The sequence below is a fragment of the Cylas formicarius genome, unplaced genomic scaffold, assembly GCF_029955315.1.
Source record: "Cylas formicarius isolate icCylForm1 unplaced genomic scaffold, icCylForm1.1 PGA_scaffold_12__32_contigs__length_19106922, whole genome shotgun sequence".
Lineage (NCBI taxonomy): Eukaryota > Metazoa > Arthropoda > Insecta > Coleoptera > Brentidae > Cylas > Cylas formicarius.
Window position 1 is genome coordinate 14856181 of NW_026844225.1, and position 24845 is coordinate 14881025.

The 24845-nt window shown below is 36.7% G+C and overlaps 2 protein-coding genes across 7 annotated transcripts in view; one reads left to right on the plus strand and one right to left on the minus strand.

The window, feature by feature from the left end:
- The window catches only part of LOC132695821 (sodium channel protein para), a 29113-nt gene extending 15646 nt beyond the window's left edge, over positions 1-13467 (plus strand). The window contains exons 7-29 of the mRNA XM_060660323.1: positions 67-195; positions 887-978; positions 1037-1249; positions 1301-1503; positions 1561-1725; positions 1782-2069; positions 2503-2743; positions 3462-3658; positions 3729-3825; positions 3880-3948; positions 4762-5054; positions 5108-5281; positions 5335-5497; positions 5557-5744; positions 5801-6005; positions 6620-6997; positions 7444-8009; positions 8069-8191; positions 8248-8442; positions 8499-8636; positions 8704-8811; positions 8869-9444; positions 10391-13467. Coding sequence (XP_060516306.1) covers positions 67-195; positions 887-978; positions 1037-1249; positions 1301-1503; positions 1561-1725; positions 1782-2069; positions 2503-2743; positions 3462-3658; positions 3729-3825; positions 3880-3948; positions 4762-5054; positions 5108-5281; positions 5335-5497; positions 5557-5744; positions 5801-6005; positions 6620-6997; positions 7444-8009; positions 8069-8191; positions 8248-8442; positions 8499-8636; positions 8704-8811; positions 8869-9444; positions 10391-11167 — 5578 coding nt within the window. The 3' untranslated portion in view covers positions 11168-13467. The remainder of the gene's footprint in view (positions 1-66; positions 196-886; positions 979-1036; positions 1250-1300; positions 1504-1560; positions 1726-1781; positions 2070-2502; positions 2744-3461; positions 3659-3728; positions 3826-3879; positions 3949-4761; positions 5055-5107; positions 5282-5334; positions 5498-5556; positions 5745-5800; positions 6006-6619; positions 6998-7443; positions 8010-8068; positions 8192-8247; positions 8443-8498; positions 8637-8703; positions 8812-8868; positions 9445-10390) is intronic.
- A 404-nt stretch (positions 13468-13871) lies between these two features.
- LOC132708804 (glycogenin-2-like) lies at positions 13872-23128 on the minus strand. Of its 6 annotated transcripts, none has more exons than XM_060681385.1 (9): positions 22964-23127; positions 21637-21772; positions 20076-20250; positions 19843-20005; positions 18258-18384; positions 18015-18195; positions 16688-17410; positions 15556-15832; positions 13872-14972 (listed from the first exon to the last, which is right to left on the minus strand). In XM_060681385.1, the coding sequence occupies exons 1-9, from the start codon at positions 22968-22970 to the stop codon at positions 14047-14049; spliced, it is 2715 nt and encodes a 904-aa protein (XP_060537368.1). In that variant the 5' UTR covers positions 22971-23127; the 3' UTR covers positions 13872-14046. The 6 variants fall into 6 exon arrangements, with proteins under 6 accessions (XP_060537368.1, XP_060537371.1, XP_060537370.1 ...); XM_060681388.1 differs by lacking the exon at positions 16688-17410 and adding an exon at positions 17874-17912 and having other exon boundaries at positions 22964-23126; XM_060681387.1 differs by lacking the exon at positions 22964-23127 and adding an exon at positions 22010-22181.
- Between the last annotated feature and the right edge of the window lie 1717 nt (positions 23129-24845).

The window sequence follows — 24845 nt, forward strand, 5'->3', positions numbered from 1 at the left end:
TTCTAGAACTAGAAGGCTTTATTTTGGTGTGCCTTAGCGTAGAAAGTGTCGTTTTGTACTTTTCAGAGTGATATTCACTGGCATCTATACCTTCGAATCAGCTGTGAAGGTGATGGCGAGAGGATTTATTCTTCAACCGTTCACCTACCTTAGAGATGCATGGAACTGGCTCGACTTCGTAGTCATAGCTTTAGCGTGAGTAGAATAGTCTATTAGAAAACGACATAGATTCCTAGAATTTAAGCTCGACACAAGCGCATAAGCATTGACGAATTGTCGCAAACATAATAATACAAAATCGTCATCGCATATAACGTGAAATAAGATCATATGAGTATAGAGTTGCTGTTGTAACTGTAGACACATCTCCGTTTGATGTAATTTCTATAGCACCTACTGCCAACAAGACACTTTCGTCTCCTACAATATCGTTTTTGCAAAGATGCAAATCGACCTAACCCTACTACTCCACAGACGTAAGACAATTGTCTTTAGTAAAGCTATTAATTAATTTTCGAAATGTGAATCCATGTGAGTGAATATACCGATTAATTATCATTGTTTTTCTATTAGTAGACTAAACTTGGTAGCTATATCTACATTGAATTTATTTAGATGGACATATTGTAGATTTGGAGACCATCGATTAGGATTATTCCATAGTTTAGAATCTAGTATAACATGTACTTCTGATAGATTTGTACTAGTACCCGACCCACTTCCTAGTACTTAGATTAAAATAAAATTGTGTTAAAAATATGCATTATGACAACCAATTTCTTTTTTATACTAGTTTATGTAATAAGTATCAGCAGCTTATTAGAAAATATTAGATGCGATGCAGTTACCACTATCAACGTGACTAATTTCTTATTCGAAATTCCAGTTACGTTACTATGGGTATAGACCTGGGAAATCTAGCTGCCTTAAGAACATTTAGGGTACTTCGTGCCCTAAAAACCGTAGCCATTGTGCCCGGTAAACTAGCCAACTTCTAGTTCACCTGGCAATAGCGTTGGCATCACCGTTTTTGTAGGTTTGAAGACCATCGTAGGAGCTGTCATAGAATCTGTAAAAAATCTACGAGATGTGATAATTTTAACCATGTTTTCTCTCTCCGTTTTTGCTTTAATGGGTTTACAAATTTATATGGGCGTTCTAACTCAAAAATGTATCAAAGTTTTCCCGATGGACGGATCGTGGGGCAACCTTACGGACGAGAACTGGGACAGGTTCAACAAAAACGAAAGTTAGCAACCCGAACCCATAGGATTATTGATTACTAACGAACCCATTTTAGCTAACTGGTATTACGACGAAGGGAATATACCTCTCTGTGGAAATTCTTCAGGTGCTGGCCAGTGCAAACCGGGCTATATTTGTCTGCAAGGTTACGGAGACAATCCAAACTACGGATATACCAGCTTTGATACATTCGGTTGGGCCTTTCTTTCTGCCTTTAGATTAATGACTCAGGACTATTGGGAAAATTTATATCAACTGGTAAAACGAATAAAATTTCCCTACACGCGATATCGAACGATATCAATTCTTTTGTAGGTTTTGCGTTCAGCTGGTCCATGGCACATGTTGTTTTTCATAGTGATTATCTTTCTAGGATCTTTTTATTTAGTTAATTTAATCTTAGCCATTGTCGCTATGTCGTACGACGAATTGCAGAAGAAGGCTGAAGAGGAAGAAGCTGCCGAAGAAGAGGCGATAAGAGTAAGCATCGGACAAATAATCGCTTCGGTCGGGACATTGTTTCGATATACTTGTAGGAAGCGGAAAAAGCTGCTCAAGCGAAACAAGATCGAGCAGACGCAAGAGCTGCTGCGGCAGAGGAAGCGGCGAGAGTCGCGGCCGGTGGGGGCACGGCAGGTAGTACCGACATCGTAAAATCGCCTTCGGACTTCTCGTGTCACAGCTATGAGCTATTTGTGAACCAACCCAAAGGACAAGACGATAACAATAAGGAGAAGATGAGCATAAGATCGGAAGGATTAGATTCTGTGAGTGAGCAGAGAAGAATACCTACTAACCCCACCAAGATGCGGAAAGTCAGCGCTGTAAGTGTCCTGATTTATTTTGAACCCCCTGATTGATATTAGATATTTTGTTAAATGACATTATTCTAAATTACCGAAGACGAGCGAAATTGAATATAAAAATCACGACAATTATAGTGTTTAGACTTCGTTTGCCGAGCATCATTTCTGTAGATGGTGTTTGACAAACGCCGTGCACTTATACTTTTAGTTGTCACTGTTCATTTCCAGTATCCATCATTTGCAACCCCCACTTTGGTTTTTAGAGTAGCAGTCATTTTGATTTTTCATTAGTCCTTTGCGTCCTTCTTCATATCATGAAACACGCGACATGGCCAGATCCGAATTATACTTCCAACAGGTCTTTACATTACGCCCTGTTAGTTTCTCATCGAAACCATCAATTAAATAATCTAAATGCCTCACGCATGTATAGACCATGTCCCGTGTTCAGGCCAGTCTGAGTCTACCCGGATCTCCATTCAACTTGAGGCGAGGCTCCAGAGGTAGCCACCAATTCACATTGCGCAACAATCGACGCATGGTGGCGCCCCCTGGTGACCGCAAACCCTTGGTACTGTCTACCTATCTTGATGCCCAGGAACATCTTCCTTACGCCGACGATTCTAATGCGGTCACTCCCATGAGCGAGGAGAATGGAGCCATGGTAGTTCCAATGTACTACGCCAATCTTGGTACGTATATCAATGCTCATCTTTGTCAGTAATCGAAGCTCCGATCAAAGTTTACTATACGATATATTCAGGGCCAACTGCAGTTTAATGCATTGAGCGTTTCATCTGTTAAAATTTAACAAGATTTTGTGCACAATATGGAAACCAAAGATGTCTGCTGCGATTTTTTTAATTAAATTCTTAATGTTTGATTAACTTTTGGTAATTAAAATTTTATTTTTTGACCCAGACTATATGCCAGTCGTATTCTGTAAAACGTGGAAATGATTTTCAAACTTGCAAAGCTGTAAAGATCGTGAAACTCCAAATTATATCTTAGACTGGATCAGATTCCATTACACATTTTTGCCACCTTCTATTTTCAACAGCTGTATATTTAGGTTATCAATACAGGGTGCAGTAATTTTTCTTAGAATAAATAAATCGAAAATCATTTGCGTCCCTGTGCAAATAACCTAAAATTTTAATTTAAAAATGGCGCACAAATGTATATAATTTTCTTTTCCGTGTTTTGATATTTCGCCAAAAAAAATGTTCGTTTAAAAAATGTAGGTTCCTAAAAGAAGGACTCTAACTTAAATGTATTGGTATGTTTGCGCCAAATAAACGATGCTTCCATTATTGAGAGGGCATTACGTCCACTGTTCACGAGCACTAATCACCGACGTATCCAGAATGCCAAGGGTAATAAATTTATAATACGAAAAATCTCAATTAGGTTCACGTCACTCATCGTACACTTCGCATGCTTCACGGATGTCTTACACCTCTCACGGAGATCTATTAGGTGGTTTTGGGGGAAATGGAAAAATGATGACGAAGGAAAGTCAACTAAGATGTCGCTCTATGAGAAATGGGCCAGCGATGGCACCAAATAATTATACGGAATACACTCAGAAGCGTATGGGAGATTACGTAAGCCATCAGTTTAACTTTTTTGAAAAAGAATTCTTCGAGAAAAAGTAACATATTTACGATTCCCTAGGATGGACCCACTGGGCAACTTTGCGAAAAAATGAAGCACTTAGACAATCCCTTTATCGATAATAATACTCAAAGGCAAACGATGGTTGAATTAAGAGGTGCTTTTTTATTAACATCTAAGAATTGTTAGCTATAAAGCTTGTAATTTTTAGACGTCATGGTGCTCAACGACATCATAGAACAGGCAGCCGGTAGGCAAAGCGGCGAAGGTGATCACGGAGGTGAGCAATCCTTTTGTTTTGGCATTGTTTTCCTTTCATTCATTGAAAAAAAAACACACCATCGTAATTTGCTTCCTTACGTACCATGCCCAGCAACCCTAGAATTGCTGGAATGTGAACTAATCGAGTTTTATTTTTATTTTAATTTAATCAAATGGAGGATAAATTAACGAGAAAATCTTAATTAGGTAAATAAATAAGGGCGATTTATTAAGAGGTGTCGCACAAATAATTGTTATAGAGCACCAAGTTGGGTAGGAAATATGTGTTGGAATATTTAGTCGTCAACCAAAAACGTACACAGTATCCATTAGTTTAACTTCCAAATACTGTGTTCGTTACCCCAATCTAGATTCGTAATTCGAACTTTAGTTTAGATGATTTAGTGTCAGAAATATGTTAGCGCTCAGTGTTTATTCATCTAGTATATAGAGTAAATAGCATTTCGTACCCACAAAAATCCATACCATACCCCAAAACTCATAACGCTGCAAACACACGAGAGCGCACTTGCTTTGTTTGTCATATCGTTAATCTAACAGCAAGCAATTTCGATGGTGTATTCAAAATACTAATGTTTCAGCATTTTAACCGAGTCTTCTACAGACTCGAACACTTTCGCATGATTCCGTGCGTTTGGTTAATCAGTTAGGAGTCATGCGTTGTGTATTGCTTGCTTTAAGGCGACCGTCTAAGGACAAGATATTCTTAACCGGCGGTTAAGAATGGCTGTCGCACTGTCGCGTCTTGCACTAAAACCTCTTTCCCCAAAAAAGAGTGTGTCAACTTCAATTTTATTAATTTTCCGTACAGTTTCCGTTTATTATTTCTCAGCCAAGAATGAGGAGGAGGAAGATGAGGAACAAGAGGAACCGACTATTAAAGAGCGTCTACTGGAATGGACTCTAAAAGTGATCGATATGTTTTGCGTATGGGATTGTTGCGCTTGTTGGATAACGATTCAAAAAAGCGTAGCATTCATAGTATTTGACCCGTTCGTAGAGTTATTTATTACGTTGTGTATTGTCGTAAATACATTGTTCATGGCCTTGGACCACTATAATATGGACCACGATCTGGAACGTGCACTCAAAAGCGGCAACTATGTAAGTCGGATACTTCTTCACAGATGGCAAAAGTATTGCAAATCTGATTCTAGTTCTTCACGGCGACCTTCATGATCGAAGCTTCCATGAAACTAATAGCGATGAGCCCGAAATATTACTTCCAAGAAGGCTGGAATATCTTCGATTTTATTATAGTGGCCCTATCTCTGTTGGAGCTCGGCCTTGAAGGAGTGCAGGGTTTATCAGTGTTACGGTCCTTTCGACTGGTAAGTTGTTTTCAAACACAACGCGACATTGGCCAAAAAATTCCGACTTTTAGCTAAGGGTGTTCAAACTGGCCAAATCTTGGCCAACTCTGAATTTGCTCATATCAATCATGGGAAGAACTATGGGAGCTCTCGGTAACTTGACATTCGTCTTGTGTATTATCATCTTCATATTCGCTGTGATGGGGATGCAGCTTTTCGGCAAGAATTACTGGGGTATACTATGCTTTACAAGACATTCTTCACGGTCTAAAACCACGCTATATCTTTTATAGATAACGTTGACCGATTTCCCGATCATTCGATGCCACGATGGAATTTCACCGACTTTATGCACTCATTTATGATAGTATTTAGGGTATTGTGCGGCGAATGGATAGAATCGATGTGGGATTGTATGTTGGTTGGAGACGTCTCCTGCATTCCGTTTTTCTTAGCTACTGTGGTGATTGGTAACCTTGTGGTACGTAAAAATTTCGCACCATCTCATTCTACCGCCTCACGATTATATTTTGGCAGGTTCTTAACCTTTTCTTGGCTCTGCTTTTGAGTAACTTTGGTTCGTCAAGTTTATCGGCACCAACCGCAGATAATGATACTAACAAAATTGCCGAGGCTTTTGACAGAATTGGACGTTTTATCGACTGGATTAAGATGAATTGTTTGAATTTTGCAAAACTTGTCCGTTTTAAGCTGACGAACCAGATATCCGATCAGCCGCCAGGTGAGGGACCCTCCAACAGTTGGAACCAAGGTTTTTATCCAACAATCTCATAGCTAGATGGATTCATGCTTGTTGCTCAACCGTAGTGCTTTTCAAGTTCGATGAGGTTCTAGCATGTATATATTCAATTACAGGATATCCTTGTCCGTCACAAATCACTTTTTTAAAAAATCAATTATCGAAACGACTAACGACGAACTTTCTTATAACGATACGTTATGCCCAGTAGAAACAGAAAGCATGTCTAGACTAGAGAGTACAGAAAAAACGGTCTTTTATTTTTATGCTTAAAAGATACTGCGGACATTGAATGTCGTTGAGTAAAAGCTTATCAGCCGCTGAAAACGATATCACGTCTAGCCGGTGGAGTACTATTCAGTGCCGTTAGTTACACCCGAGCACCAAAAATAAATGAATCGCTTAAGTTTGTTAGAAAACTTAAAATGTCAATTTTAATTAATTTTAGTCACGAACTTTTTTTTGTAGAAACGTATATAGTCAGAGCATGGTGTATAACGGTTAACTACGTGTTTACAAATTCACAGCTTCATTCCAACTGTTAAACTACAATCTACGATATCGCGAAAAGTCGAATTAAGAAATCTGTTTTGTAGATACGCGCGATGGTGGTTTAGACATACAAGGTGATGAACTTTTAGCAGACGGAATTATATTTAAAGATAAGAAGAGTCCTAAAGATAGACTAGAAGTGACCATCGGAGATGGAATGGAGTTCACCATACATGGAGATTCTAAAACCAATTCAAAGAGGGGCAAAAATCTAAATAATATAAACAAAAGTAAAACCATTGGCAATTCTATTTTAGAACACGATTTTATTGGACATTTAGACGACGACGAAATTAGTAATAAATCATACGGTAGTCATAAACATAGATTTAAAGATGAAAGTCACAAAGGTAGCGCCGACATTTTGGACGATCATGAAGAAAAACGCGATGCTAGTAAAGAGGAACTGGGGATTGAAGAAGGTAAGCAACTGAATGTAAATGCAAACATAAAATGCTGACTTCAAATTAGGATAATTTACGTCCATGTAATTGCTACGCCTAATGCTTAGTTATCAAACCCTATACCATGCTGTTGCGAGCTTTCAGTCTGTCTTAACTAAATCATATAAATGTTTCATTAGTTACCCTCAAGGACCACCACTCAGGACATTCCACATCCACTGCCGTCATAAAAAGTAAATAAACAATATATTAAACCTTCCTTTGATTTCCGCACCGATTTAAAATTTGGGTTTTGGATTTTGAAATTCTCTTTCCGCTGACAGTTTCGTTAATATTGCAAAAAGCGCCGTTTAATATTTTACTATCAGTGAGCATTGGAATCTAAGCAGTACTAACCACGTTTTACATTTTTAAGTTGTTGGCAATATTAAAGCGACTTTTTACGCAGAATCATCGTATTTTAGGATTGGATGAGGACGAATCCGACAGTCAAGGACAATTAGAAGAGGATTCAATTATAGACGCAGCAACGGACGATATAATCATCGACGAATATTCCGCCGATTGCTTTCCCGAAACTTGTTACAAAAAATTTCCGTTCCTTGCCGGTGACGAAGACTCGCCATTTTGGCAGGGGTGGGCTAACTTGCGCTATAAGACGTTTCGCCTCATCGAAAACAAGTATTTCGAAACCGCCGTTATTACCATGATTCTTCTGAGCAGTCTGGCGTTAGCGCTTGAAGATGTCCACTTACAACAGAGGCCCATTTTGCAAGATATTCTTTACTATATGGATCGTATATTCACCGTGATATTTTTCTTCGAAATGTTGATTAAGTGGCTGGCTTTGGGTTTTCAAAAATACTTCACCAACGCTTGGTGCTGGTTGGATTTCGTAATCGTTATGGTTTCGCTGATCAATTTCATTGCATCCCTATGCGGCGCCGGAGGCATTCAAGCCTTCAAAACCATGAGAACGCTTAGAGCTTTAAGGCCTCTACGCGCGATGTCGAGGATGCAAGGAATGAGGGTATTTACGAAATTACTTTCCCGCAAAATCCATTAATGAAACGGACATTTGTGTTGTAGGTGGTAGTAAATGCTCTAGTTCAAGCTATCCCATCTATCTTTAACGTATTGCTAGTATGCTTGATATTTTGGCTTATATTCGCTATAATGGGTGTGCAGTTATTCGCTGGAAAATATCACAAGGTAATTAATTTCGCATCAAATTATAATATGCTGATGGCCGTTTTATGCTTTTTCAGTGCGTAGACAACAACAAGGTCACACTCAGCTGGGAAATTATCCCCGATTACAACGCTTGCAAAGCGGAAAACTACTCCTGGGACAACTCCCCTATGAATTTTGACCACGTCGGTAAAGCGTATCTCTGTCTATTCCAAGTCGCAACATTCAAAGGATGGATCCAGATCATGAACGACGCTATCGACTCCCGAGAAGTACATCAAACGTTCACTAGTACAATATACACGACACTGATTAATATTGTTTACAGCTGAACAAGCAACCCATACGAGAGACCAACATCTACATGTATTTGTACTTCGTGTTTTTCATCATATTCGGTTCGTTCTTCACCCTCAACCTGTTCATAGGAGTAATCATCGACAACTTCAATGAGCAGAAGAAAAAGATAAGTGCTATTTATTTAAAACAATTTCTATGTTGTCGGCCGTCAAAAACATTAATGGTAATTTTACGCAGGTGGATCGTTGGAAATGTTTATGACGGAGGATCAGAAGAAATATTACAACGCGATGAAGAAGATGGGTTCCAAGAAGCCGATGAAAGCCATACCTCGGCCAAGAGTAATAACGGCATACCCTGAACGATTATAAACGATAACTTTCTTATTTTATTTGCAGTGGAAGCCTCAGGCGGTGGTGTTTGAAATAGTGACCAACAAAAAATTCGACATGATCATCATGTTGTTCATAGGACTCAATATGTTAACGATGACCATGGACCACTATCAACAAAAAGAGACGTTCACCAAAGTTTTAGACTATCTGAATATGATTTTCATAGTTATATTTACTACAGAGTGCCTCATGAAAGTGTTTGCTTTGCGTTATCACTATTTTACGGAACCATGGAACCTTTTCGATTTAGTGGTGGTCATATTATCGATATTAGGTCTAGTTCTCAGTGACATTATCGAGAAATACTTTGTTTCGCCCACGTTGCTGAGAGTAGTGCGCGTTGCTAAAGTCGGACGAGTTCTTCGATTGGTTAAAGGAGCGAAAGGAATACGCACGTTACTGTTCGCACTCGCTATGTCACTGCCTGCGCTCTTCAACATCTGTTTGCTGCTCTTCTTGGTCATGTTCATATTCGCAATTTTCGGGATGTCGTTCTTTATGCACGTCAAGGACAAAAGCGGCCTCGATGACGTTTACAACTTTAAGACCTTCGGACAATCTATGATCTTATTATTTCAGGTGAGTCGGTTACAAAAATCGGTCGATACAGCTCGAATACCTTCAACACATTTTAAATTTAATACGTTTTTACTTTTTCCTCTATGCGTTAAAACTGCAGCACGATTGACTAGAATACTTTATCTCTTGCACATGTGGAACAATGCGAAATGAATAGGCACAGATTTTTTGTGTTGACTATAAGTTTCTAGGCATTTTAGGTTTGTTCTCACAGCCCATCTCGAACAAGCTAAGTTTTCCAAATTAGTGGGTTATCCGTATCTGAATAAAAAAATCAAATGTGTTGACCCGACCATTCAAAATCACTTATTTTCTTATTACTTGAACAACAAAGCTTCAATAACAGCAGCACATATAATTCAGAAGTTTTATTTGGACAGAATACTTTCGGTTTAACAATTTGTTTCTTGTTTTCTGTGATGACAGACCCAAGAGACACCATGTCTTTATCAACATTTGATAAAGACACGGTGTTGTCGAAACAATTGTCATATCATAATATATAATTTCGTGAAAATCTGAACTTTTAGTTCTTATTTATTTTGATAAATGGATTTTCATCAAGTAAAAGCCACCTCAGTTCAATTTTCAAAAAATATCTTTTATTTTTTAAGCAAATCGTTTTAATCATATTTTCCGAAGTCTGCAGTGTTACAGCACTAGTGAAAATATAGAAATAGACATTATCGTGAGTTAAGGTTGGTGTAAATTTGAAAACAAACTGTACATGTGTTATCTTAGAGATTCTTGATCGGAATTATTATTAAGGAAATTACTTGGGAGCGAAAAGAAGGAAGTTTATATTAACAGAGGTGCACGGAAAAAAATTATTAACGATTGGTCTAAAAATTATCTTTTGATTATTTTGACGAACATGAATAGAAATTATCATTCCAAAATTAGAAAACTTGTTTGAATCGACTTTGATTCGTTGATTATTTTCAAGATGTCAACGTCCGCTGGGTGGGACGGTGTCCTGGACGGCATAATAAACGAAGAGGACTGTAAACAACCCGACAACGAAATCGGGGAGACCGGCAATTGCGGCAACTCTACAATCGGCATCGCTTTCCTGCTCAGCTACTTAGTGATATCGTTCTTAATTGTTATAAACATGTATATCGCTGTTATATTAGAAAATTATTCTCAAGCCACGGAAGATGTCCAAGAGGGTCTAACGGATGACGATTACGACATGTACTACGAAATCTGGCAACAGTTCGATCCAGACGGTACCCAGTACATTCGTTACGATCAACTTTCCGATTTCCTGGACGTATTGGAACCGCCTCTCCAAATCCATAAACCGAACAAATACAAAATCGTTTCGATGGACATTCCCATATGCAAGGGTGATCTGATGTTTTGTGTAGATATTTTAGACGCGCTTACGAAAGACTTCTTCGCGCGTAAAGGCAACGCCATTGACGAAACTGCCGAACTTAGCGAAGTACAACCGCGGCCTAACGAAGTCGGTTACGAGCAAGTGAGCACCACATTGTGGCGGCAAAGGGAAGAATATTGCGCGAGGCTCATACAAAACGCATGGAGAAAACATAAACGGAGTCGGGGAGCCCCGGATCAATCCGGCGACGAAGGGGAGGGAGATGGTGACGGTGAACCGGAAGCGCGACAAACGGCTGTTCTAGTAGAGAGAAATGGCCACAAAGTGGTGATCCATAGTCGGACTCCCAGTATTAGTTCACGGTCGGCAGACGTATGAGACAGGCTGCGTCCCTCCCCAACATCTCCATAGCACGACCAATGTCGCGCCACAAAATGGCCAGAAGCATGGCCGTTATCTCGGGTCATTCTCAAACATCTACTGACGTTGTTGTAATCGTTCGATTCGCCGAGGTAAACGGTCTTGTGGATGAGCTTGTGTAAGTGTAGTTGGTGGAGAAGGTATCGATTCAAGTTTCAGCTGCTTCGCCGCTCATACGACTGTCAATTTTGACCGAACGGTAATTTGAATAGCGATACGCTATCGAGAGTAAAGTTGTATGATCGACAAACCTTTACGTAAAGCCGAATTGTCGACGGAAGAAACGGAGATTTGGTCCCAAAATTCTCCATTTCATCGGAAATCTAAGCCCAGTCGACAACGGCTTTTCCACTAGGCCCCTTTTAATTTCAAAATCCGGCGACACTTTTGAAATTACGAGGACGGATTTTATTTAAACGCTGGATAGCTCTATAAGGGCTCTTCAATGAGACGTTGTTTTAATCCAAAGTAGAACGCGTTCAGTTTGCTAAAATACTGAGGCTGGATTCTCTGATTCGGTTGCCTTTCAGTTAATTAGAAATACAGATGTACAAAACCATGGCAGAAACATTTCCGGAGCGAAAATCTATCGGCATCCGATTCAGATTTGGGCTATAAAGTATGCAAAGGCATGTTTTGCAACAATATTGTGCACAAATCGTATTAGGAGCTGTTAGTAACTACAAAATAATATGCATTGTTGCGAGTCGAAATGGATATTCTAAAACGGCCGGCCGAATTCAATAAGAAAAACTGTTAAGTGATTTTTAAGTTACTTCTAAGAAAATGGTGCTTTCTTCAACTGCTAATATTCAAGCTAACTTCACATGCTAATGGACCGCTAGCGGGAGGGGCGGCGGGATAATTTCTGCAAAAAGGTTTAAACATTTTTGTATGCCTCATATTGTAAGACAAAAATGCCACCGTATGAGTGACATTTTCAAATAACACCGACAAAATAGCATAACCACGAAATGTTAGAGAAAAATAGAATGAAATGTCACTCATACCACGCCAATGACACAAAAAAAATCTATTATTTAAAATGCTGTTACCTACGGGATGGTTGATGACACTTATTTCGTCGGTAGCTTTAGTCAGCTTCACTAATCTGGAGGCTAAACAAAATTTTGGGTTTCACCTGCGACAAATATTTCTGAAGGAAAGTGTCAATCATCTTGTATTATCGCAATTTCGTTATGACTTAATTCATCTATATATTGTTAATATTTTATATGACTATTACGGGTTTGGAAAGTTTATGATATTAGGTTTCGTGATCGCCTATGGTTGCTGTTGTTCCCAGACAGTAATCTAGGAGAAAAGCAAATTATTTCGATTTTTGGGTAATAATTCCAAACAAACGCGGAACTTCTCAATAGCTTCATCAGAATATTAATAATGAATTCGCGCACTTAGAAAATACCGGCTTAGTTGTTTGGATTTATTATCCTGGACTAATTGTAAGTGAAATCCGACATCGCAGTTTAAGTAAATAATCATCAAAAGCTTTCCATAATTCGCGACGCAAAGTGATACAAATATATTTATACGGACAACTGCTATTTAAATATTTTAAATTTGTTTCTAATACCCTACAGCTTTTTCACAAAACAAAAAATAACTCAAGTTGTTCGCATTTTAAATATGTAAATTTATTTAAATTAAATTTGCTGCAATGCAAACTATACGAATGCCGTTCCATCAGCAGATTGGTGCATCTAATTTTAAGGTACATAAACACAGTGCATTTTCGTAAAATAATAAATATACAGTCCTTTCTATTATACCTTATATTATATGGAATTTTTCGAAAAAGTTTTAAATGAGTGATAAAATGAAGCTATTCCAATCCATATTGTGAAACACAAATAACACATTTTGCACATAATGTGACTGTATAAGGTTATGCTTTCCTTTAATTTCGCATCAACTTTTTCATTAATATAAACCATGTAGATACATGTAATATAACATGCGCACGTTATTAATGTTAAAAAATGATAAGTGTTCATTACAATGTATCTACATCTAAAAAAAGTATTCATGTAATGAATAATCATAGTATTACAATATATACATATAATTTTTCTAAGCAATCGTTGTTTTAGGGTAGCTATTGAAACATAAAACTTTAGTTGGTAAGCTTTGCGAAAATTACAAGCGATCTCGATTTTGAATTGTCCATCTACCGTTTTGTTACATTTCTATTGTTTTGTTGATTATCAATTTGAATAAAAAATTCATAAAAATGAAAAGTCTATTATTATTACATTTCCTAACGCATTTCAATTGCGCTAGAATAATCGAAATAAATTCTAATTATATTATATGTACTTCCTTAGTTTGTAGTTGTAATAACCGAATATTCAAATCAAAATTGAATTGAATTTCGAAACCAGACAAATGATTTAAAAAGCAAAATTATTTATTTTGAACGGCCATAGAATGAAAATAAGGTTTTCCAAAAACATTGTGTTGTTGGTTTCTTTTATGCAAAAAAAAGTATAGTTTCTCTATTAATAAAACATATTTACTTCATTTGGACTTTTTTTTAAAATCCCAAATACTCACCTTAACAATAAATATTCATTCACTGACAATAACGCCATTGAACGTTAAAAATCTACGATACGCAATCACAGATTAAAAAAAAACTCGCTTTAATTAAATATTTTTATTATTAAAAACAAAAATATTTCGCGTGAAATTAGTGGTAAAATACTTCTCATAAAAAATAAATAAAACAAGGATTACTAATCGTAAATTGATCACACAGGCAATACATTTTATTTGGCAACCTTAAGAAATAATAAAAAAAAACGCTAAACCAAAAATTATTTTTTTGGTTTCGTTGCGGCCTTTTTGGGCTTGTCGACTTTTCGCGGAGGTGGTGTGGGGGCAGATGATGATTCCGTTGATGCAGGTGGTGGTGTTTCTGGAACGCTGGTCTCCTGCGCCGAACCTGGAGTAGTAGGAGGAGTGGACTCTATCACTTTCGCTTTAGGAGGTTCCGATGGTGCTTTGGCTTTTGTCAATTCTCCCTGAGCCTTTTCCAACACCACGGGTACCGCAGCTGCTGGGGTATCGACGTTTTTCTTATTTTCTGCGACCGCGGCTACTATTGGTTCACTTTGCTTTGGTTCTTCTGCGTTCGCGGGTGCTGTGGGCACACTTTTTAATTCTTCCGGGATCGCTGCTGCTCTTGGTTCACTTTTTAATTCTGCTGCGATCGATGCAGGCGTAGCTTCACTTTTCTTTGGTTCGTCTGCGGCTGCGGGTGTTGTTGGTTCAATTTTCTCTGGTTCTTCTGCCACCGGTGGCGTTTTAGGAACTATTTCAGATACTTTCGGTGGTTCTGTGGGAGAAATTTGTGATTGGTAGACTTGTGGAGATTCTAAATTAGCAGACTCCGTTTTTTGCGGTTCTTTAGTAGGCGGTTCAGAAATTGACAGTTCTTTCGCTTCCTTAGGAACTTCAGCGGGTTGAGGAGGTGAAGCGACTTCAACAGATGCTTTTTGAAAGGCCAAATTTCCTTGAGAACTTAAGGATTCCACGGGAGCTGATATTTTAGGTTCCTCTATATTACTCTTTGGTTTTTCAGTCTCTGTAGTTGCGACGGGCTTTGGTTGATCTATGATTTCTACTGGTGCTTGTGTTGGCGCATCCGAAAGTGTTTGAATAGGTTCCTTACCAGACGGTAACGGTATAGCTTTAGAAGTATCTACTGCATCCGGTACTCTTTCCGGTGCTACTTCTGACGCTGTAAAATTTATTTAACGTCAATTTAATCGTTTCGTTTTAAAATTTTTCGCCGCATAAACCGATTAGTATTTTACAAGCTAGGCGAGCGATTCGGATGCTAGGGAGGACTATTCCGAAAGCGTAGAACGATTTGGACATCGAGGTATAGGCGGAAAACACACGTTAAACAAACGATTTATTATTTTATAATGTACAAAACAATATTTAAGCGTTATGCGACATAACAAAAGCGGCTGGAATATTAATAATAATTTATCGTGGCAAACGACGTTAACTCACAATCCCATAGCGTCAATTTTTGCTAAGTTTTTTTCGCACTTTTCTTGCTCTTTTTTGTCGGTTTAACTTTCTTTTCGTTGCGATGCTTAATCTCGTCGCCAGGAGCCTCTGGTTAATGAAGCGGCACGAAAATAACATGTGATTAGATACATACCCCCATTATAGAAACGCACATACACAAAAGCCGAGAATACGACAAGGGATGCTAAAAAAATATCGAAAAAATCCGCACAAAGAAAAGCATGCAAAAGCGTATAACCCCACACGAACAAAATCGCAATAACACTAAACATTAGTCACACCTGTTGCTTCGGTAGTCGGTGTGACTGCTGCGATCGCTGGTTCCGGGGTAGGTTCCGGAGTGGGTTCCGGAGTGGGTTCCGGAGTGGGTTCCGGAGTAGCCACGGCAGCCAGCGTTTCCGATATTTTGCTCCAAATATTATCGAACGAATCTTTGCCTAAATAATCGATATTACCGACTTCCCAAGCTTGTTTTCTCATCAGACTTTCGAAAGCGTCTTGCTCGGCCGTCCTCGCTACACCAAGCGTCAATTGGGCAAAAGCTCCTGCCAAACCAGCCTGAAAAGGTTTTCCATATTTACGCGTGAAATATCCAAAAAAAAAAACAGAAATCTCGAAAAAGAATTTAATTTTTTTCTGGTCCCTATTTACAAACAAATTTTCTATACAACCAATGGTATCCAATTTTTTGCAATTAAACGATATTTAAAAATAAAATAAAATATGATTTAAAATTCTTCAAGTCATTTTTTTCAAGTTACTTTTTTCTTTTCAATTGTTTATAATCGCAAGCTGACACTCAAACGCGAATTATTCAGATACAGAGTATCCAAAACGAGAATGAAGACGGTACCTAAAAAAAATTCGAAAAAAATCAAAATCTCGAAAAGGCGTTTTATTTTTTTTTAATTTTATTTAATAGCAATTTTTCACTTTTAACTTCATCAAATTGTTGTAATTTGACTACACTTTTTTGTGTATATGAATTAAAATTATTGCAGTAATTTTTTCGTTACTTTCTATTTTCTTTTCAATGTATTGAAAACAGGTATTTCTATTTTCTTATGGAATTTTTGAAAAAAAAAAGGGAGAAACATTGTTAAGAAACGAAAAGCTCAAACAAGCAATACAGCGTGTCCAAAACTAGACTGGAGGTGGCGCGATTTAAAGCTTTTTTATTTTTTAAAATTGTTTTTGACAGTAGGTATTCTGTATTTTCGTCTGGGGTTTTAGAAAAAAAGGAAATATACGATTAAGAATGACAAGCTGAAAACTCAACTATTGGCCTTGCTGGTGCTTGTCTATTTACTACATTTTTCGCAACTGTTTAATTGAAGTACATTTTTTCTCCTTCAGTAACATAGCGTTGAAATAAAATTGCGGAACATCCGATGAAAAACAAGATATACTTACATCGTCGTTTCGTTCGTTATCTTCCACGCTTTTCAAGGGAATGTCATTGGAAGCGGTGGTCGTAGCCTCGCATTCGGTCGGTATTACAAGCTCGGAAGCAGAACAAGGGGTCTGGATTTCAGGGGGCGGAGTTCTGGGTCTATTTTCTAGGGTATTCTCGAAATTGGAAGGAATGTAACCGATCGAGTTATCGTGAAAATGTGTTGTGGATGGTGGAGGATTGAATTCGATTTCCTGGTTATAGTGTCTGGCAGGTGAAGATGACGAATAGGAATTTTGGTCGGGTTGCGGTAAGGGAATGGTGTACTCAATACGGTGACTTTGTACGTAAGGCTCGTGGTGTGGTTCGTTAATTTGCTCTTCTACGTGAGTAGTTTGTTGGTGTTGTTGGTAATGTACTTGTGGTGTAATATCAGGTGCTACGACGTCATTAATATGGTACAAGTCGTGTGATTGGTGCGATTGCGGTTGACTATAAAATGCGGGCTGATGTTCAGCAACAAAACCAGCACTTGTATTTGGAGATTCATTAGGCTGTGCGTGCGAAACCGAGACCGGTAGCTGAGTATTACTAGACTGTTGTCTCTGATCGTATTCCTCCCACGGATCCCAGACATTTTCATAGTCATCCGCGCATGATGACAATCGATAAGGGGGAACGTATTCGGGTGGGGGTTGGGACGGGTACACGGGATAAACGTTCTCCTGCGACCGGCCTTGAGGCTGAGAAAACACAAGCATGCAAAAGAAAGAAAAAAAAAACAAAATAAAAGGAACGTGTTAGGAACATCGCAAAGATAAAAATGATTAAACGGACGAAATTGTGCCATGCACATTTCAATTTGCGGGCCAACTGTTCTCGAAATACAAAGGCTTGTGCTGTGCTGCATCATGCCGGATTTTGTTGGTGGATAGATCGTCTCGCGTATACAGTGCGCCCACGAATTGACTCGACTATATCAGTAAAACTTTTTTTTATTAACTTTTCGCTGTCTAACAAGTCAATCCGTGAAAGCACTCTACTAAGGACGTATTTTTAGAAAAAAAATAAAATGTGCCGATTAATACGCCAAAAGCATGCGCAGTCGTGATAAAATTAGATAATTTCACTCAAAAGCCACACACAATACGTACCAAAAATGGAAAGTTGACTTCCACGAAATTTATAGATTTATACGAGACTCACCTCGCTTAGTTCACTGTTCGAAAGAAACTCCGTGAGATGCTTGCATTAATTTCAAAACGACATTATTATCATGAAAGTCAGCACTTTTGTATCAAATTCGACGCGCTTTACACGAAATTAGAAACAATCAACACTGCATACCATATTGGGTGTGAGCTGAGGATGAATGAGAGAGCAAAATATGTCCCACCAACGCTGAAGCACGTCCTGCAAATGGCTAGACTCCCCTGAGGGCTGTACTTTTCTGGTCTCCGGGTTAAAATATTGCAACCATGGTTTGGTAGCTCCAATGAAATGGATTATTTTCGCGTTGCCGCCGAACCTATAAATAAATATATCAAAAATGAATGAAAAGCCCTGGGGTAATGGCGGAGTTATAATTACTGTTTAAACGCCGGTAAATACGAATAAGAAGCGGTGGAGCACATGTTATATATGAACGGCAAATGTTTGCTTATATCTTGGTGTGACCAATCGGAGAAGTACAGATTCAAAAGACCTTGATCTCCACCTAAAAATAAAGGAAAAAAAAACAAAAAATACCAGAGGTCCGCATAGGGTTTCTTAGGGAAAATGCGGAACGCGGTTGTGCAATGCAAATTCAGGTATTGCCGTATCGTGGGTAAGTCGAGAATAGAAATTTCAAGGTCAATATCTTCGGTACGCGCCAACAGGCGACGTCGCATCTGGCCAAGTGTAAAAGCAGATGCATTCGATGCACTTGAAACACGTTATGCAGGATTTACGTTTGCTTAGGGGAGTACCGAAATAAATCGTAAAATAAGATAGACCGCCTATTTATAGTAACCAAGAATCTAGCTCTTTCGAAGCATTCGCGTACCAGGATCGGGCCTACTTATATGCAATACGAAATCAATTAAAAAAAACTGTAGACGAAAAAAAAAATGCAGAACTTAAAATAACGGAAATCATATAGTAAATAAAAAAGGGTAAAATATTTTCTAGAATAGAATAGTCTCAAACCATTTCTAAATATTTTGACTCAAAATTTGAAACGAATGAATAGACATACAAGTAAAAATCACATAGTTAAAAATGCACAAGAATACGTGGTGTTGTTTTGTTTAAAATTTCAATGTTGTTTGTAGTTTTTTAAGCTTGAGACACCATTTAAGTAAATTCCAACGGCTCATTTTGAGCCTTACGACTTTTGAATAACTTTTTTGTTTGTAAAATTGGGAATAAATGTTCTGGGAAATAACTAGTAAAATCAAAGAATTTGATTTTCGTAGGATATTTCGCAGTCCGCCCTTGACATTTAATTTAAATTTAAAATACAATACTATTGAGAAACTGGCAACTATGTATAATTTTTGTCAATAAATTACTAAACAAACAAACTTTTTTTCAAAGAAGCGTTTACGAAATCATGATGTAAAATTTAAGAGAGGAGGATCTATTAGATTTTTGGTAATAAGACACTGTTATTAACAAATTGTCACAAAATATGATTTTCTAGTTTAATTAGTTTTATTGTTACCTGAAGAACCTCATAAAACTAAATAACAAACATAGCTGTATTACCAAAAAATGATTTTGGGAGATAAAACATGTCAAAAATAAAATTTGATAAAAGTAAACAAGAAATATGCAATAAAACAAAACTTTGACTTGAAATTTGAAACGCCATTTAATAATATTTCTGATAAAACGTAATGAGAAAGTGTTTAGAGAATAAAAATATGTTTTGTATTAAGAACTTTTTAAAATCGCCAATTTTTCAATTTTCCCTCGTAGCTTGGAAACTGCGGGTACTATTCAAAATCTAACTATTCCGTTTTAGTAAAGCTGTAGACAGTGGAGCATACCTTGTACATAACTGTATTAATATCGAAATCAAAAACAACACAAAACATTGCCAAAACATTTACATAAATTTAGGCGATACGCACATTTTCCCAGGTCTATATTTAAATGATTCGATAGTTCTACTGCCAAAAATATTTACCATCGAAACTTCCCTTTTCCAAAGCGAATTGGATCAGTTTCTCAAAGGTTTCGTTCGAAGGACGATAAACAAATACTCCCGAATTAAAACAATCGGGCCAACCGACATCGGGAGCGGCCGAAAACTCTTCCCTTTCGAATAATTCATCACAATTTTGAAGCACCTATAATCCGGTTAATTTTATACCGGGAACCCGACACGTCGAGTCCGGTTTTATCTTTTTTCCTACATACCAACGTGTCTGCGTCCAAAAATACGCATTTGTCGTACTGAGTGAGACGCCAACAATGCAGTTTCGTGAACGTAATGCCGAGTTCGGGCCTTTTCAATAACCTCAAATTGGTTTCATCCCTTGAATCGAGAACGTTGACTTCTTGCACCAAATCGAATACGGTCGACAATTTTTCCCTAAAAACCGGTAATGGTAAAATTACCAAAGGAGGTGGCGAAAATTAAGGACGCCACTTTCACGTTACTTATTAATAATATTGCACTTATCTCGAGATTTATACTATCTATATAACAGCTTTTTTCGAAATAAGCAAAATTAAAAAAAAAACACACACAATTTGTGGAAGTAATTGAAGGTAAAATGGATCTTAATAAATGAAAATATATTTTACTGGTTTCTTTTCAAATATAATTAGTATGGCGTAGTAAAAAATCATGCAAATTTAAATGGATTGGATTTTGAAGGACTTTTCTACAACAAAACTATAAAAAATCGCAAACATGCTCTAAATTTGTTCGATTCATAGTTTACTTATGTATATAAAAAGTGGGGGGTTCTGGATTTTAGTGAGCGCTCATCAATTATGCTTTATACCTGATGAAAGAATATTGTAAATAAACATAAGGAATTGCACTTAATATTTCGTTTAATCTCGCGAAAAAGGAAATAAATATTAACAACATAATTGAGGCACCATAGTACAATAACCAAACTTTTAAGTTTTCGTTTTATCTAGTGAAAGTAATAAGTTATCTACATAATAATATATATCTATATAATATACGCTAACAAAATAATGGAGGATTAATCATTTAATTTAATTTTAAAAAATGTACTTTGCTTAGCGAAATAATTGAGAAACAATCGAAATGATCGAATATGATTATTTCATTGTTTAATCAAATTAAATTAAAGTATACATTGATATTTTTACGTTAGAAGATACGAGAAATAAACAACTATTTCAAAATATGATATCGTTCTTGTATTGCCTATATTATAAAACCAAAAAGAAATGAACCCTTCAATAATAATGAAAATATAATTTCTGTGTAAATAAAATCGGTGTAATTTAAACCGTGAGATCAATACTATGAACAGAAACGATTTTGTCTATTTTAAAGTTTCTGAAACTTTAAATAGTTTTCGTTCTGCAGACAGTGCCGTGCGGCAAATACAAACACAAGCTCATTGAGAAAGTCGATAAATATGTCACATAATTAACATTTTGCCGATAAAAATAAAACGTTAAAAAAAATGTTGCATAACCGATATAGAGCGGCGCCTTCGCTAAACATTATTGGGGCGTAAATATAATTAATGATTTGAAATGATGCCAAAAATTAGTTTTTTTTTTAACTCGACGGCTACTATAAGCTATAAATAAACTTTTATCATTGATAAAAGTTTAATCCGATTCGGCATTTACGGCACCATTACCTCATCTAAAAACGTAAGATATTCGTAAAATTTACTAACGAAATGGTTAATCAAAATATAATAATTCTGTGCCATTGATATCTTGTGTTACAGAAGATCTTTTATTTCAAAGAAAAAGTTACCTCATAGCACCGGTAACCCCCGGCGTTACCAAAACCGCTAAATTCTGGGCAGTTCCAGCTTGCTTCAAAGAATGTGCCAGAACTAACGCCCCCAATGAGTAGGAATCGTTTGTTGCCAACGTCACCCATGCAAAACCTATTAAAAAATATATTATATTCATAAGGTTCAAAAGCGCCCTTTAAGTCATACTCCGCCTATCGTAAAGACACAATAATAATAATAATAATAATAATAATAATAATAATAATTTATATAAACCACCAGAGAATTAATTGAGAGGGGAAATATTGAAATATTTTTTCTAGGACACTCTATAATTTACGTTCAAATATCACATCCCGTACAATGAACAAAAATTGATAAAAACTAAACCTTTAATAAATTGTTGGTCGTAATTTTGGAAACGCTGATAGGGAGACCTTTAACCACTACACACATTATACGGCATTTTGAACAGCCCACGGAGCCGATGCTCCAAACAAAAACAGAGCTGCCACGTTTTTTGTTCTAATTTTTTATTTAGTGATTTTATAGGTGTGAATTTCGCTGGCCGAATACACCAATGGCAATAAATATGCGAATCGCAAATTAAATTAATTTTAGAATACTGCGTGTTTATACACAACGTGTAACCCATAGGTTTATTTTTAGTTACAATGTTGGACGGCAGTATTAAAACTATTTTGGAAATTTAAATATCTCCCACATAAAAATCGCAAAATCTCTTGGCTCTGGTTCATCATGAAATCAAAACGGAATCGTTTCGAATGCGGAATTTAGCGCAAATACATTCGATTTGAAACTTGACCATCGGTAGTTTTTTTTATGGTCTATTTTAAAATTCTCAGGAGATAATCGATAAATTTAACAGTACTGGTATACAATTAAAAAGAAACATCCGAAATTATAATTAAAATTGCTAGCTAGACAGAAAATACGACATAATTTGTTTGCTTATAAATAATTCGTAAGGCAGGTCAGTCCTCGACAAATACCAAAAGTTTTACGACATTTAAAAAACATTAACATCGTGGGATGAATAAAGAAAATACGTTACATAATGACAGAAACCTGGTGGGATGTTATTTGTTGCCTTTTATAAAGGACTTCAAAATCCCTACTACCTCCGACGAAAATTCACCACCAACAACTTAATCAAGCGCCAATTCGGAGAAATTCTCAAAAATATAACCTAAAAAAAAGGGGGAATCGATGTCGAGAAAAACCGGGACAAAAAGTATGCAAGTGCGCAAGGAAACAGGGTCACAAGGTCTTAGTATTTAAAACCGAACATTTTCCGAGGATATCAGGGCGAAACCGTCTCACCTCCCATCCTGCAACGACGAAAAAATCACAAAACCACCACACTAACTCCTGCTGCCGGAACGAGCAGCGGGTTTTTCCTACGAGACTTTACGAAAATAGGCGCAAAACGGCTCGACAGGGAATGCGAGCGCAGTTACGATATAGTAGAATCGTTTTAAAGTAATTTTATTTCTGTTTGGCCGATCCCAAGGATGTCGCGGTGGTGGGAAGCTCCCAAAAACGCATGTGCTCACAACGTCAACGCGTATTCACGAGACGAGAATAATATCATTGATACGATTGTTTAACGTTATTATTTACTATTTTAGTAATATTCGATCAAAATCAGGTGCGTGCTATTCACAAGAATTAAGGCAGGTCAAAAAATAGATTCAGCTGATTGTGTCTGATCGGCTCGAAGAAACTACCAAAAAATTTAATACGACAACAAAGCTTTAAGTACTGTAAGATATTTATGTCAATTAGCCCTCATCCGTAATGACTAAAATTGTCTAGATGTGGGTAATCGAAAAATATAAGGGCCAGCCGAAAGAACTTTTATTTTATTTGGACTGCGCATTTTGACTCGACTTCGAACCGTAACGCAATACATATCAAAAATATATTTTGATATTATGTACGTTGGGTGTACGTGCGAATACTTGCCACACAATATTAGTAGATTAAAATTTAGACCCACATTGTTAATAACCTTCACCTCTAAGTTTATCAACATTCCACCTATCGGTCATTTTCGCACATATTCTCTTTATCTCTCGCATGTTACGCTGCGAAGTGGGCAAGTCAAATGATGTCAACTGGTAAGATAATGTTATCGTAAATACCGCGCTCAAACAACGATAAAAGAGATACAATTACGTATAAAAATTATGGTTATTAATAACCGAAGAAATGAAATATTCATCTAAAATAAGCTCTTTTCGACGCAAAGAATAATGAAAAGAATAGTAAAATTCACAACATATTGGCGAATGCGCAAGAGCAGAATTGCAGAAGAGTTTGATGAAATCACCAAGTACTAAAACTTTGAACAGTGAAAAAAATTGGGAGCGACAAATGCTAACCAAACTAACAAAAACTTTTAGACCCAGCGTCATTTTGACTAGTAATATACCGAGGAGGTACCATCATATACCCCGGCAGTTGCTCAAACTTAAACACCTCCTTGCGCATTCTCCATTTCGTAAATTCTTAAAGCACCAAAGTAAAATAATTAACGTTTTTTCTAAGAATTTTATAATAATTACAAATAGTAATTCAACGAAACACAAACTGCAATATTTTTAAATTTAATCTAGCGATCAAGTGAATTGTTAGAGAGAATTTTTTATACCTGCTTTGCATACACGCAAATATATCTAGTTTGAATTTCTCCTACTAATATATTTTTTAAGAGAATAACAACGCAATTTTTTCCATAAAACTTCCATTAAGTGGCAAAGTATAAAAAAACATAAAAAATGGCAAATTTAAAATAACGATGAAAATTTGATGCAAAAAATAAAGAAATGCACAGAACTGGTGGAGGGACTTTTGTAAGTTGTTATTTAACCGTTTTCACGTGCCAATTGAGCATTTAAATAATTATATCCATTAAAAAATAATCGTATATCTTTGAGCCCTGTTTGTTTTTTATACATAGTCAATTTTTTTAATTTTACGAACCAAAATTATTACTTATTACGTCTTCTTTTATTCCATAAAATAAAGATATTTTTTTATTATCAATTTAACTATAAAATAAATTCGGTTGAAATCATGCAACATCTTTCAATGCAATTGAAATACATCTAGGGCTAAATTTTTTATTCTCCACTAAAGTAAACTATTGAATGTAAATAAAGATAAATGATTTCATCAATAATTAACGAAATAATTACGT